This window comes from Sturnira hondurensis, unplaced genomic scaffold, assembly GCF_014824575.4.
Source record: "Sturnira hondurensis isolate 20B ecotype Veracruz unplaced genomic scaffold, ASM1482457v3 Scaffold0005279, whole genome shotgun sequence".
NCBI lineage: Eukaryota > Metazoa > Chordata > Mammalia > Chiroptera > Phyllostomidae > Sturnira > Sturnira hondurensis.
Genome location: NW_028077910.1, coordinates 6,995,805 through 7,010,452, shown reverse-complemented (window position 1 = coordinate 7,010,452; position 14,648 = coordinate 6,995,805). Strand labels below are relative to the sequence as shown.

Below are 14,648 nucleotides of genomic sequence, written 5' to 3'. Positions count from 1 at the left end.
TTCCAAAGAATCTACTGACGTGTAAATAAAGTTTCTCCACCTTAGTATCTTCATCATCAGCTGAAAGTAAAAAGTGTGCTTCTTTGAGTGTTTGGGGATGTCCGCTTAGGGGAAAGTGAGAGAGATTTTTCTGGACTTGTGGGTATGGGGTGAGGCGACCTCACAGCATTTAAGCTTTAGCCAGGGGTCCGAGAGTGAGGCTCTTTGCAGACTGGACCTTTTGTTTAATTTTGTGCACATTCAAGTTACAAGTGATGAAATTCAAAACATGTGTCAAGCAGATATCTCTCTCCAAATTTTCACTCTTACCATCTCCAGTGACTTCTCAATAAATAAAAAAACAAAATACTAAATACTAGAACTTGCAAGGTACATCACAATGTCAAAAATCTCAAGCCTTCAAAAACAACCTTTGATCATCTGCAAAGTGCGTTGGCCTCTTCTACAGTCTCTTCCATAAGGACTCCAACCTTTCAGTTCCCTAACTGAGAGTTCTTATCCTGGGGTCCATGCAGTTCAGGGGTCTGTGGGTTTGATGAGAAAATATGGCATCTTTCTTTTCACTAACCTCTGACCGAGTGTAAGCATTTCTTTCCGTTATGAATGGGGATGGTAAACTAAGGGTTCCTATAACTTTGTCACTAATAGCAGTCATTTTCCCACTACATTGGAGGCATTGCAGAGAGCTTAGAATACCATCATTTTCAAATGATGATAGTTATTAGAAGTACATGTTAATATTTAACATATAGTAAAGAAAACACATTGTTATTATATTACAATTTGAAAATATTTTTACAATTGTATTTCAAGGTAATTGATCCCTTTTTGATTTCCTCTGTAATTAGGCTGTTCATCTAGAAACACAATTCTCAGAAGGGGTTTACAGGCTTCACCAGACTGCCAAGGGGTCCACACCTCCCTCCCCACCCAGAGTCTAAGGATTCCTGGCCTATTTTAATAACTCAGGTAAAGAGAACCCCTCAAACGTGCAGCTCTATCACCAGAGAGCTACTTCCAGGGAGCGGAACTAACTCCCGACTTCAGCCCAGCCAAGCCCTTCATCTCAGGGCACGGAAAATGTCTTTGGCCTTCGTACAAGGAGGGAAAACAGATGTACATGGAAGCTTGCAGCCTTGGAAATGTGCTTGTTTTCACTTATCTGGAAAATGTTTCTGTTCTTTAAGGATGAACACATGCTAGGCTTGCAAGCTTGCTTAGCTGCCTCAATTGAGAAAAGCCTTGCTTTAAGACAGCTTCCAGAAAACAGAAGCTGTCCCGCTTTATCTTCCTTTAACACCTGTCTCCACACACCCCCCTCTTGTAAATCATACAGTGACCTGTTGAGACCATCTGAAGGTGCATCACTCCTAATTTGGATGTCCAAGACTACAGCTCCATGCCTGTTTGGTGTGGTCAGTTCCGAGTCAATTTAAAAGCTCATTGATACTAGAAGAGCTCACTGCTAAAGAAAGGAGGTTGGGAGGGTCCTAAACAAGAATTTAGGGGCACATCTACCCCAGAAAAAGGTGAGAAGTCTGTAAATCACACCATGTGACGAACACCTGGGGGCCTGGGGATGTCTAACTTGAAGAAGAGAAGATTCAGTGGATGTCATAGAGACATCTTCCAATTTTGAAGTGTGGGCCACACAGTAGTTGGAGGAGAGGTATATTGTAGTCTCCAGAAGGAATCTCAGAGCCAGGCATGTGGGCGGAATCAGACCTGGTTTGGAGTACAGACTTCGTAGACTGTCAGACCTAGATTGGTTCTGCCACATACTAGGTTGACGAGCAAGAACAAGTCCCTAACCTCTCGGAGCCCAGTTTTTTTAATCACTTGAACGGAGATAGTGATAATACTTAGCTCATAGGGTTGTTACAAGATTAAATGAGATAATATAATACAATACACTGCAATCCAAGAATTCAGTAGTTGCTCAGTAAGCATTATATCTTACCACTTGTATTTTTATAACTATTGCAAGTTTTTCTAGACCAAATGAAATTAAAGGGCACAAACAATTTTCTCTTCAGCCTTTCCTTTCTTCTTTTTCTTGTTCTTGACACATATTTATTAACTGTTTCCATGTGCCAGGCACTGTGCTTGTTGACATGGAGACAGTAATGAGCGAAAAGTACTTTGACCTTGGCCTTGTGGGGCTTGGAGTCTCAAGAACACTGCACAACCCCAAATGCAGCCTTGACTGTAGTAACAAACTCAATAAGGTGAGTAAATGTCTATATATATATTTTTAAAAAGAAATACTGCCCTTTTGCAAATGAGTGAAAGAATAGATGTCAATTGCTGATAATGATTAGATACCAGAAGCTGAGCTATAATCAAACTGGGAAGAGAGAGAATACATTTGCAAAGAGAATGTCTATTAGCCTGAATTTGCAGATCTAGAACTAGAAAACAGGTTAAAGAAGGACGGGATAGATCGAAGGTAGGATGTTGGGAGGTTCCACTGCATTAGGCAGGGAACAGAATTTAACTGCCATGGTTCAAATAAAATGATTTCAATGAGGGGATTCTAGGAGCTAAGGGCGGGCAAGAGTGAGGAGGAAATACTCTAGCCTTGCTCTCTTCTCACCTTTGATCTCCTGGTAATACATCCCACTGACCCAACAGGAAGCCACCGCAGGGGTCCTCTGGAGCACAGAACAGAGCATGCAGGGTGGAGAATGAGTCTCAGGAGAGGAGGCAAAGGGAGAGAAACCAGCACACCCAACAAGATCAAACAGACCCTGGCCTAATGAGCTATAGATTAAATAAACAGATTACAAAGAAGATAACAGAATTAGCAAATAAGGTCACCTTTTTACTTAAGTTAGTTTGAATGAGTTTTTCTTCCTTGCAAGCAAAGAGGCAGGATCCATGAAATAAAACTGTGTATGGGTGTATCTCTACTAGAGTGGCCACTAAAACTGCTTTCCGCCTGACTCTACCTGGATTCAGACCTGGCCACTGGTATTTGTGCTTAGATACACTTGCAAGCATGAAGGAAAGTGTGGTACCTGGGGGAGCATCTGTGAATAAAATTGGTGTGTATGTGTGTGTGTGTGTGTGTGTGTGTGTGTGTGTGTGTGTAGATGTGTTATGTCATCAGTACTTTATCCTAACTTTCATTTAATGGTTTACATAAATGAAAATTAGTATTGACTTTTTATTTTGATGACATAAGGGAAAATTGTTTTCTAGAGGAAACCTGGTGTAGCTGCTCAGCCAGGTGATCCAACTCCATCTGTGCCTCTATAGAGCTTTGTGGGGAAGCGGCACGAGCCTCAGTAGCTGGAGGACTGCTTCTTAATTACTTGTCAAAAGTGATGTCTTTAGTGGCCTGCTACTCGGTGTGAGGGGTCCATAAAAGCTGAGCCCCTGTGCCTTGCTGATATTTGAGAGGCATTAGGATGAAGCAGCCCCCACCAGTAACCCCCTCCCCCCGCCGTATCGTGCCTTAGCCAATCTGCCAGGTGCCTAGGGGATAATTAGACACCTTTATATAATTTGCTCCCAAGGTAGAACAAGACAAAACTATGACTTTAATAGCATTCGCTACCGTGCTCAAGATCCAGATATATTAGCAGCCTGTTCACAGTGACAGTGGAATGTGCTAATAAGTTCAAACAAATGGATTCAACTGTGCAAAATGTGGAAAAGAACTTTTGCTCTGTTGGAAGGCTCTCAGCATTCCAGACAAATACTTGCTATGGACCATTTTCCTGGGAGATATTTGTGCTTGTAGAGCATCTTCTTTGGTTAAAGAAAAGCCATAAGATAGCATCAAGAACAAATAACATACAGGGAACACACATCAACAGTGATCCAGGGCTGAGGATTTGCAGATGGAAGCAGGGGTTCAGCTGAGGGCCAGCAGTTACTTGATATACAGAAGAAATGTTTGTTGTTCTTAAGCTCTTCAAGACCAAAGAAGCATTTGACCCAGAACCTGTAAGTGAGTAAACCATTCCTTAAGCTATTTTCTTTGGAAAGAAGTAGCAGCAGCAGAGGAAGAGTAGGCTTATGAGGGGTCCACGGCCAGAGGATAGAGTGCTCATTAACCCTTTCAAAAGTATCTGAGAATTGTGTTTCAAGTCATGGAATGGTAGCCTTCTAACCCATCTCCTACACCATGGTTTCCTTCATCCCATCCTACCTAAAGCAAATAAAGTGGACTGGAACTCCGAACTAGTCCCCTTGTCTGGTAGGTCAGGTTTTCCCTAAGGAGTGAAGAAACTCATGCAGCTGCCAAAGAAGCAACCCACTTTTGTTGACAATTATTAGATAACAGAGTAGGGAGTGTGTTTATTAACGTGGTGGGAGAAATGCTCATGATAAGGTGTCAGACCTTAAAAAATTGGATCTATATTCAAAGTGGTCTTGCTGGACTGGAAAAGCGACCTGAAACCAAAGTTGAGAAAGAACAGGTCCGGGCCAGTTTGCCAGGGAGGAAATTCACTGTGCAGAAATCCAAGGCCAGGCAGATAGCAGAGGGGATGAGTCAGCAACATCTTTCCACTGGGATGCCCTTGTGCTCAGATGATGCTTTTAGTCACAGCCACTTGGGTACATATTTGAATTTCCTGCAGGGAACATGGATTTGCAGTGAAAAATCCAAATCCCAGCCAAACTTTTTTGGTGGCCAATGGCAAGCCTCCTCAAGGTAGTTGGTTTGCATTGGAGTGAGGTCAGTGGCCAAAGGTGCAAAACAAGACAATTGGTCCCATGTATCTACTACGGTGGGTTGGGAGTGGATAGTGAAGGATATAAACAAGGGCTTTGGCTCATCCAGTACTGGGGTTGCATTTCAACTCTTTTACGATTAAGATCTATGGCCTAAGCTTAAGTCGTTTGGATGTAAAAGTAGAGATCGTTGTATTTATTTTTCAGGGCTGTTGTGACGATTAAAGAAAAACTGTATGTGAAAAAGTTTGTCATAAAGAAAATGTTAACTGTTAGGAATGAAATCTTTCCTTTTTTATGGTAAAACTAAGGCTTTTATTTAACAGTCTTCTCTTTTTTATTATTGTTTATTCTATTACACTTGCCCCAAATTTTCCCCTTTTCCCTCCTCTGCCCAACCCACCCCTAACCCCTGCTCCCACAGTCAATCCCCACACTAATTTCTGATCTTCTTTTCTTGCTGTAAAACTTGGTGAGGACCCAGGATGTATATAAAAAGGGAGCCTATAAGGCTGGCTTGATTAGCTTCTTCTTTGATGAGGTAGACTCCTGAATGAGAAATGATGCAGAGCGCCCAAGAAGGGAAGAAAAGACCCCCAAAGAGAATACAGACCCCAGGACATAGCACAGGAAGAAAGACTAAAAGACTCATCTTCTTCAGCATGGGCAAAGGGTATTTACGGGAGGATATGAACTCTTTCCAGTTGTCACATGGGGCCTGGACTCAGGTAAGCTATTGGGAAGATTTGAAAAATCGAACGTGACTCAAGTACTTAGGAAAAGTTTTTGAATCATTCTGACACGAAGTCTTGGTAGACAATGCTTGTTTGGCCTGCACTGGTTTAATTATGCTTCCATTCGAAGATAAGAGAACAGGCCATCTCGGAATATGCTTCCCCATTCTAAGACCCTATGACTTTAGGAAAGTTTAAAGGAAATGAAAATATAACATGCCAGATTAATTATCTTATTTAAGAAGGCTTAGAAGGGAGGGTCATCATACTCAACACATTGATGTAGTAGAAAAAGTTCTGGAGCCACCTTTACCAGGGCAGGAATTTTAGTCCTGGCACCAAGTGGCCTCAGATGAGTAACCCTGTCTCTCTGAGTCTTGGATCCTCAATCTGTACGTTGGATATAGCTGCACCTGCATTAGAGTTCTGTTGTAAGAGGGATATAATATTCACAGAGAACAATGCATGACTCACGGAGCCCCCAGGCACTGGATAAGTCCTAGCTCCTCCCCCCTGTCACTATCACTATTGCTAGCCACCCAATGTGCACATAAAAACATCCAAGATTTTATTCTCTTTTGCAAACATTTGGTGCAATTCGTTTTCCCACTTGATAGCTGAGGAAGCCTGCAAGCACAGAAGTTAGCTGTTGGCCAAAGTCTTTCAGTAAGTCCATGACCCACTAATTTCTTACATTGTTAAGAAAACAGTGAGAACCTTTTTTGTGTGCTATCATGGAAATGTAATTGAGTCCCTGAAAAACAGTCTTTCTTTGTCATTCTTATAATTTGTTGTTTCTCTTATTTGACAAGAAAGGGACAATGTGTATCATAAGGAAATACAGTTTTGAGGATCTAGAATGGGGTCAGCAGTGCTTCTTTGTCTCTTCTGGTTTTAACCAGTCTCAGGACTCATTCACGTCAAGGGGCAAAATGAACTTTGTGGTTTTGTGGAATCCTTACAGATAGGCAGAAGACTAGACATCTTGGCTGAGATTGCTTCCTTGCTTATTTCTCTGTGTTGAACAGCATGGCAGGGTCCAGAGTAACAGAAGTTATTTTGAATGTTCTCCAAGAGAGACTTCTGGTCTGTGAATGTCTTGGAGGAAAACAGTCTAAGCGAAAGTTACAAGAGCAAAATGGGTGGACCCCTGGACTTGCTTCTGCCAGCATTTTAGGCAGGTTTTACCTTTCTCAGCCCCAGTTTCTCTACCTGTTAAATAGGACCTGGTAACCTTTAAGACCTCTTTCAGCTCAAAATTCTCTGATTTATGTTTTACTATTAAAAAAAGTAAAATGGGCTGGCAAATTCTACCTATTAATCCACGAAGTGAGCATTTTTAGTCATCCTAGAGAAAGAATTCAGGTGCAACTTAGAACTACCTGCCACTGGGGTGAGACCTGGAAATGTGCTTCTGGCCCTGCCCTCTCTCTTGCCAACCCCCAGACCATACCGGGTAGACTTGTCTGCGTGAACATGCCACTGGAGGGGAATTCGCAACCTGCACCTACTGGGCCGATTCAACTGCCTTCAGACCCCTGAGGGACTATCCACTCTGGNTATGTTTTACTATTAAAAAAAGTAAAATGGGCTGGCAAATTCTACCTATTAATCCACGAAGCGAGCATTTTTAGTCATCCTAGAGAAAGAATTCAGGTGCAACTTCGAACTACCTGCCACTGGGGTGAGACCTGGAAACGTGCTTCTGGCCCTGCCCTCTCTCTTGCCAACCCCCAGACCATACCGGGTAGACTTGTCTGCGTGAACATGCCACTGGAGGGGAATTCGCAACCTGCACCTACTGGGCCGATTCAACTGCCTTCAGACCCCTGAGGGACTATCCACTCTGGGTCAAACGTGGGGGTTAGATTTTAAAACTGTTTATTCCCTAGTTCCATACCCAAGAAACACCCTCCCTCCCCACCTACCCTCTCTCCTGGATTCCTCTACTGTTTTGTTTGTTTATGGACTGACTGTCATCAGAATAGACTACGGAGAGATTCTACAGGTTTTGGAGTCAGAAAGTCCTAGCTTTGGGTCTTTTGTGTTTACCCACACTGTATGCTTAATAGCAAGCCATCTGATCTCTCTGCATGTGAGGTTTTTCATCTGCAAGACCAGAATGTAAATATTTTCTTACAAGTTACTAGGAAGATTAAATAAGCTATTACATGCAAAGCAATTAGTAGGAGGCATATTGCAAGGGACCAACACACCAAATCTACCATTGTCATCTATAAAATAGGATCTTAATAAATGTTGGTGAAACAAATAAAGTAAGAGCTACTCTTCCAGAACATTCCAATGAAAAGTGAGGAAAAGGGTGGCATGAAGATAATGTACCAGAGCAGCATTTTCTTGAAAACGTGTCTCAGACCAGTCGCAGGGTGGAAGGCAGAGGGTGCGACAGGTACATCAGGATTTAGGACTGAACTCACCCCTGACCAGCCATGGGGCAAGAACTGGCCTTCAGCCCAGTATTTCCTATTGATGAAGAAGAGGCCTGCAATCATGATGAACACCCACACTGCCAGGTTCAACACGTTGAGGACATTGTTGAAGCCCACAGAGTTCTTCACCCCCAGCGCGACGATGATGGTGACAATGACTGCGATCACCAGAGCCAGGAAGTCTGGGTATGACTCTTCACCTTTACCTAGAGGGGAAAGATATGAGTTAATAATGTCCTGAGGGCTAAACGGCCATGCAAACTTCCAGCCCCATCCCAGGTCATCAGCACTCTGCTCTGAGTAGGGTGGTCAGTTTGTCACGACCAGAGGAGAAACTCTGTGTGTGCATGTGTGTGAGTACACATATGTGTGCCTACACTGTGGTCTACAAGTGTCTATTTGCACATGTGCAGGTTTTGGTATATAGGTAAGATGACCTGATATCCTGGACTGAAAATTCGGTTACAAGATAGGACAATCGCAAGAGTCCTATGGGGCCATCCTACAGAACATTCGAAGTTAGGACTGCCTTGGATGTTTGGCATGTAGATACAGGTTTCACATGTTATTTGAAAACTGTTTTATCTTCGTTTTTGTTTACTTTATGGTCCACAAGTTTTCCTTTCCATTCCAGCAGTGTTTTCATTACTAGAAAAATTTGAAAAGTATGTCTTTGAAAACTATTGGAAGAAGGGTGTACTTTCTATTTATGTGTATGTGGTTGCAGAGAAAATGACCAGTGAACACATCCTGCCTGCTAGGTCTTGTCTGTTAGCCAGTGGACTCCTGCCCTCTATAGAGTGGAAAAGGCACAGCCTCAGCAGCCAGGCTCCTGGATTCCAGCTGTACTTTTGCCCATAACCGAAGAGGTCAAGTTAAACTGAATTGCTGTTAAGCACATAGTGTAAGCAAGCACACAGGACCCAAAGCCAGGACTGTCTGACTCTTTGGGCAAGTGTCTCCTTTCTCTGGACCTCACCTGTAAAGTTAATGGCTTTGATTACCTGATTTTGGAGGACACTTGCAGACCTCACATTCTATGAAATCAGCATAGGAAGGGAAGGGGTCTTCATATATTTTTATCTTCTCCTGGGATCTGGATACTCAGCATTTTTGCCACTTCTTCAGAGACAGGGACACTGGAGTTAAATGCCTTGCACTGAGCCCCTGAACTAGTTGGTCCCTGGAAGTTCTGGGGCAAGACCCCAAAGCTGCCTCAACTAATTTCTAGCTTCCATGACTATGAAAAGATAAAGTTGGACATGAGAATGGAAACAGGGTGGCAAGTGATGGACAGAGCCTGAAGTCTCAATGTCATTGTTATGGGAGCTTCTTATTGTTCAGTATTCACTCAGTTCCATTACCCAACCTTGACCTCTCCTAAACCAGAATTCATTTTGTTCCATTTTAAAAATGTATATTCTCATTTAAGAATTAATACATGCTAATTTATGAAAATTTTAAGAATCTGCTGAGCAAACCACTGAAGAATTTCTTTATAGTTCTTACTGCATTAGTTTTATTTTTATATAGTTATTAACACAATATATGTGTGATTTGCATCCATTGTCATGTGATTTGCATTAAAAATATTCCATGTTATTACAACAGTATTCCTAGTCATTCTTTTTTTAAAGAGATTTTTAAAGATTTTATCTATTTATCTTTTAGAGGGGAAGGGAAGGAGAGAGGGAGAGAAATATCAATGTATACTTGCCTTTTGAGTGTCCCCTACTGGGAACTGGCCTGCAACCCAGGCATGTGCCCTGACTGGGAATCAAATTGCGATCCTTTGGTTCACAGGCCCGCACTCAATCCACTGAACTACACCAGCCAGGGCCCTAGTCATTCTTTTAATTTCTAGCTACATAATGTGCTTCCACAATTTACTTAATTATTTACTCCATTGTAGAATATTTAAGCTGTTTCTAATTTTTTGTTATTATAAATAAGGCTATGATGAACATCTTTTTTTAGAAAGCCTTATGGAAATCAGACTGATTTCCTTAGAATAGATTCAGAGGGGAAGAATTACTTTGCAAAAAAAGAAAAAAGAAAGAAAGAAGGAGACACATTTAAGGCTCTTGTTATGTTTTTGCCAAATCGCGTCCTGAACGGGGGGAACATTTCTTTGGCTCTTCAGGTCTGCAAGTTGGGGTGAGAAGACACGGCAGTCTCACCCAGGCCATTGAGGGTTCCCACGCTGTTTACCATCCAGCGGCTGAAGGTGTGGTTGGCCAGGGAGTCAAACATGCTGCTCAGAGCGCTGGCGCCAGCTGCAGTGCCGATCAGGTACTCCAGGATCAGGTTCCAGCCAATGAAAAACGCCACAAACTCCCCAACAGTGACGTAACTGTAGGTGTAGGCCGATCCTGTGGTCTTCGGAACTCGGACTCCAAACTCGGCATAGCAAACTCCTGCAAAGGACAAACACACGAGGGTGGGGAACTTCAGGAGAGGAGCTAACCTCTTGGTGACTAAACATTTTGGGTAGAAAATCCTGGGAACCTCTGGGATTATAGAACAAATACAGAGAGTTTTATGTACATGAATCAATGCAATGCCAGTAATGTTTTCAAAACTCACTCCTGAAAACTTTTAAACCTGAATACCTGGAAGGCAATCAGAACAAATTTTAAGGAACTATTAGGAACTGATCTTATTTATTTAGAAAAAAATCCCATTTGCATTATGTTTTTCTGGCATTGTTCCTCAGGTGTTAGATATCCTCAGTGAATGTGGGCCTGACTCATTATGACCCTCACAACTGTTGGCACCAGGGTTAGATTATGTATAACATTCCTCCCTTTCATTTTTACGTATTTCAGAAGATGCATCTCACCTGAGAGTGATACTTGGAGTGATTCGATATCTAGGGAGCTGATAAAAATTTCAAGTATGATAAACATACTTGAAACATAGTTATTTTTTGAAAAAATTTTTAAATTTTTATTTACTGATTTGAGAGAGAGGGGAAAGGGTGGCGGGCAGGGAAGGGGCTGAGAGAGAAAGACAGAGAGCAAGAAAGAGGAAAGAGAAGTTTGCTGCTCCACTCATTGATGCATTTATTGCATAATTCTTGTGTATGCTCCGTCTGGGGATCGAACCTGAAACATTGGCATATGGGATGATGCTCCAACCAACTGAGCAAACCAGCTAGGGCTAAAAGGCTAGCTATTAACAAGGAAATTTAGTACATGCAAAAGATAATTTAATGAACACTTTCAGAGTACCTGGAAGGTTGTTCAGTGCTGGGAATAAAAAAAGACCAGTAAGACATGGCCTTGCTCTCAAGGAGAGAGGCCCCAGAAAATCAGCACACACGGCAGGCTTTATTCAGCCCAGAGATAGAGAAATATATAGGAGTGAGAGTGGAGATGAGAGGAGTATGCATGAGCTGGTTTGGGGGAAAATGGAGGAATTAATTGGACGAAGAGGTAGGGCAAAGATACGGCAGAGGGAGACAGTATGAAATATCTGAGTGGAGGGGAGTGAGTGTATAGGGGGTACTTGGAGGGTCAAGGTCTACTTCAACCAGAATTATCTGTTGAATCATAATTTTGGGAGATGGGTACCAGGAATCTGAATTTTAGTAAGCTCACTACTTATATTTGAAAAACATTCATATATTGCCTCATTCTTTATTTAATGGAGTCAGAGATCAAATGAGAAAGAGGCTGGGAATGCACCAGACTTCTGGGAGCTGGGAGAGTCTCCTACATCCTGGTGGGAGCTCGGGGTGTGGGGCCAGTTGCGGGGGGGTGCTAGGTTGGAGGACAGACATAGGAGAGGTTGGAGGACACACAGCAGGAATGGGATGTATAAGAAGGTCAGAGGGAACTTAAAGCAAACTTTGCCTTCAGTCCTGGTTTTGTTAAGGGCCAACCCTGAAGCTCTCTCATGACAAGTCAGGGAACAATAGTTCACTTTTCTGTGAATAAAGACAGCAGGTTTCTTCTCCTTTACAAGGGGAGACATCAATGCAAAGAAGCAAAAATAGTGATGCCAAAAGCAGTGACACAGTGAAAGATGAAACACAGCGATGCAGCCTCCTTTCTTTCCTCTCAGTGACGTCAGTTGTCAGGGCGGCACCGCCACATGGATGGAGCCCTGGACCAGCTGGGCTGCCTTGTTGTCTCAACTCTCCCTCGGACCTGTTCCACCTTCTCAATTCAGTTTCCTTCTTTGTAAAACCAAAGGGATTGGACCAGGATGCTCTCTGGAGGGTCTTCCTACTTCGCCACCCTAGGATTCTACCTGCTATATTAAATTTTGCTGTGAAACATATTGGACACAATCTAAATTTTCTTTACATTAATTACTATGCTGTTAGTATTATGGAGATGCTACAAGGGTTAGTGCAGCTGTTTGTCCCTACATTAAATGGCCCAGGATGATGTTTATTTTGAGTTCCCATCTCTGCCCCTCTCCTTCCACTTTGTAAAACAGTTTTCCATCTCCTTCCTGAAGATCAGAAGATCAGTTGCTTCTCCTTGTTACTGTCTCAGGGCTTACCCTGAGGAGTCAAACCTCCTTTCTAAATTACTGCTTCTAACACTTGGTGTTTCAATCATTACAGGGAGTCTAGCATTAAGAGGATGTGGTCTTGGGAGGAAGACCTGAGGAATGCTTCCGTGAGGAAATTGTAGGGTGTATAAGCACCAAGTATGAGGACTAGATGACATTTTCTCGCTTGGAGGACTTTTGTGTTTTCTTCCCCTGAAGAGAGTTGACTTCACACATACAGGGCAGGTTGCTCTTGTAGCACAGCATGAGGAAAGGATTAGGAGGCGAGTAACTTCTCTTTGGTAGAGGATCCGCAATTTTATCCAATAACTCTTGTATGTTATGTGAGTGTCTTCTCTCCACCCACCTTTACACCCTGATAATATATAAGGATTGTGAATGGAATTTTTCCAAGCAATACTTTTGTAGCAAGCATCAATTTGCAAATTTAATTTGGAGAGACAGTATTGTGGAGTTTGTGCGATCAAACATCCTCTTCTTAATATTTGGTCTGCCAAATCAAATGTTAAATTATTCTGTTCACCATCAGAACTGAATAGCCACAATACCACCAAGTCTTAGGGAGGGACTAGGCCCTTGCTGCCCTGAGTCAGATGGTGTACAGAGCAAGAGCATGCGGGGTCTCAGCCGTTCATTTCCCAGGGTCCTGCTTGGATCCTTGGGACCAGAGGATGAGGGGACAGTGAGAAAGCCAATGAGCCGCTAACCATATAAGACATTTCCTCCTCATAGCAATCGTTCTTTTGAACACATTGTGAAGTTAATTTATAATACTTTTAACCTTTCTCATTTATTTGTATGCAAGAATCCAGGCTTGTAGTGGGCAGTAGAGAATATTCTAGTTAGCAGTGAAGCTAAGTGGTGAGAAGTGAGTGATTCCAAACCCAAATATCCTGTTGCAAACTGCAAAATATTGTGTCATTCAATAGTTTTCAAATACCTGGTGTATAAGATAGAAAAATTCAAAGCTATCTTTCTAGTTAACAAGAAATAAAATAGACTGAAAGGGAAATCTTGATTTTTATCCTAAATTATGTAGTAACTGAGTGTCCAAGAACAAGTTACGTCACATGGGAAAAATGAGGGGCCAGTTAGATAAAATTTAAGGTACCTTCTAGTGCTATCATTCCTTGGCTTCACAGATCAAGTCTGAGTCCATGGGGGAAGCTCCATAGAAAAGGTTCAAACCAATGGTCCTCAGCAAAGGGGGCACTGCCTCCTGAGGCTTGAATCCTGGAAATCTATAGGAGTGTCTGTGATCGTGATGATAACTCGGGGCACAAGCTTCATTAAATGGGCACAGGACTGGACTGTTAGACATTCTGCCATGTGTGGGTCTGTCCCACAGAATGCAGCATGGTCCCATGCCTTGCATGACTTCTAAAGGTGCCAGTGGACAATCATGCAGGTAAAACCTGTTTATTACTTCTGAACATGAATTTATCCTCATTTGCATATTAACACAAAGCATTTTTCCCCCACAGTTTTATTAATCGTGAACTTTCCAGGACTACAACTGGGTAAACGGAGGGAGAGTTGTAATTTTCTTGTTTGAAATTTACCAAGAGTTGGTGGGCATTGTGGAAAAAGTACATTATACATGGCAACACGATTATGGTCTTTGAACACTAAACAGCACACCGGCATGAGTGTGCATTTGGATCAGTTGTGTTTGCAGTGGTTCTATAGGTGCCAGCAAACATCTGATGATTTCCTTGGGTCTCCTAATATACTTACGCACCAGCATTCGCACATTGAAGTAAATATTTTGTATTAGAAATTGCTTTTCCTTCATTTATATTTCATACTCAGGGCACATTATATAGGAAGATAACATTACCTCTAGTTTGCATTTCATGATAGTAGAGGAAGCATATCAACGTATTTATTACCTAAAGTTGATTTGGTGTACTGAGTGAAAAATCACTGTTTTAAAGGAGAGTTACATTTATAAATAATCCTTACTCAATGAGTATGTATTTAAAAAATTCTTCCCCCAGAGTTACTTTCCTAATCATATTTGCCTGGTCTAGTGTCAGAGAGATTTTGCATTTCTTGGCTACCCATCAAGTGATTGGAGAGGGAGAGGTGTATTGACTCCAAAAGCATAACTGTGTAGCTGGAGAAAGTCAATACAAAGTACAACGTTGAGGTCCAGAGAGCCATCGGTGTGGGACTGTGTCATGCAGACCACATGACGGAAGTTTTCCCACTGGAGTTGTTCAGAGGTTGCAGGACTAGATCCTTGAGA

At 42.3% G+C, this 14,648-nt stretch overlaps 1 protein-coding gene across 1 annotated transcript in view; it reads right to left on the bottom strand.

The window, feature by feature from the left end:
• SLC7A14 (solute carrier family 7 member 14) overlaps positions 1-14,648 on the bottom strand; it is a 106,543-nt gene that overhangs the window by 19,531 nt on the left and 72,364 nt on the right. Inside the window, exons 3-4 of the mRNA XM_037046538.1 lie at positions 10,051-10,287; positions 7,859-8,076 (exon numbers count right to left, since the gene is read on the bottom strand). Coding sequence (XP_036902433.1) covers positions 7,859-8,076; positions 10,051-10,287 — 455 coding nt within the window. The remainder of the gene's footprint in view (positions 1-7,858; positions 8,077-10,050; positions 10,288-14,648) is intronic.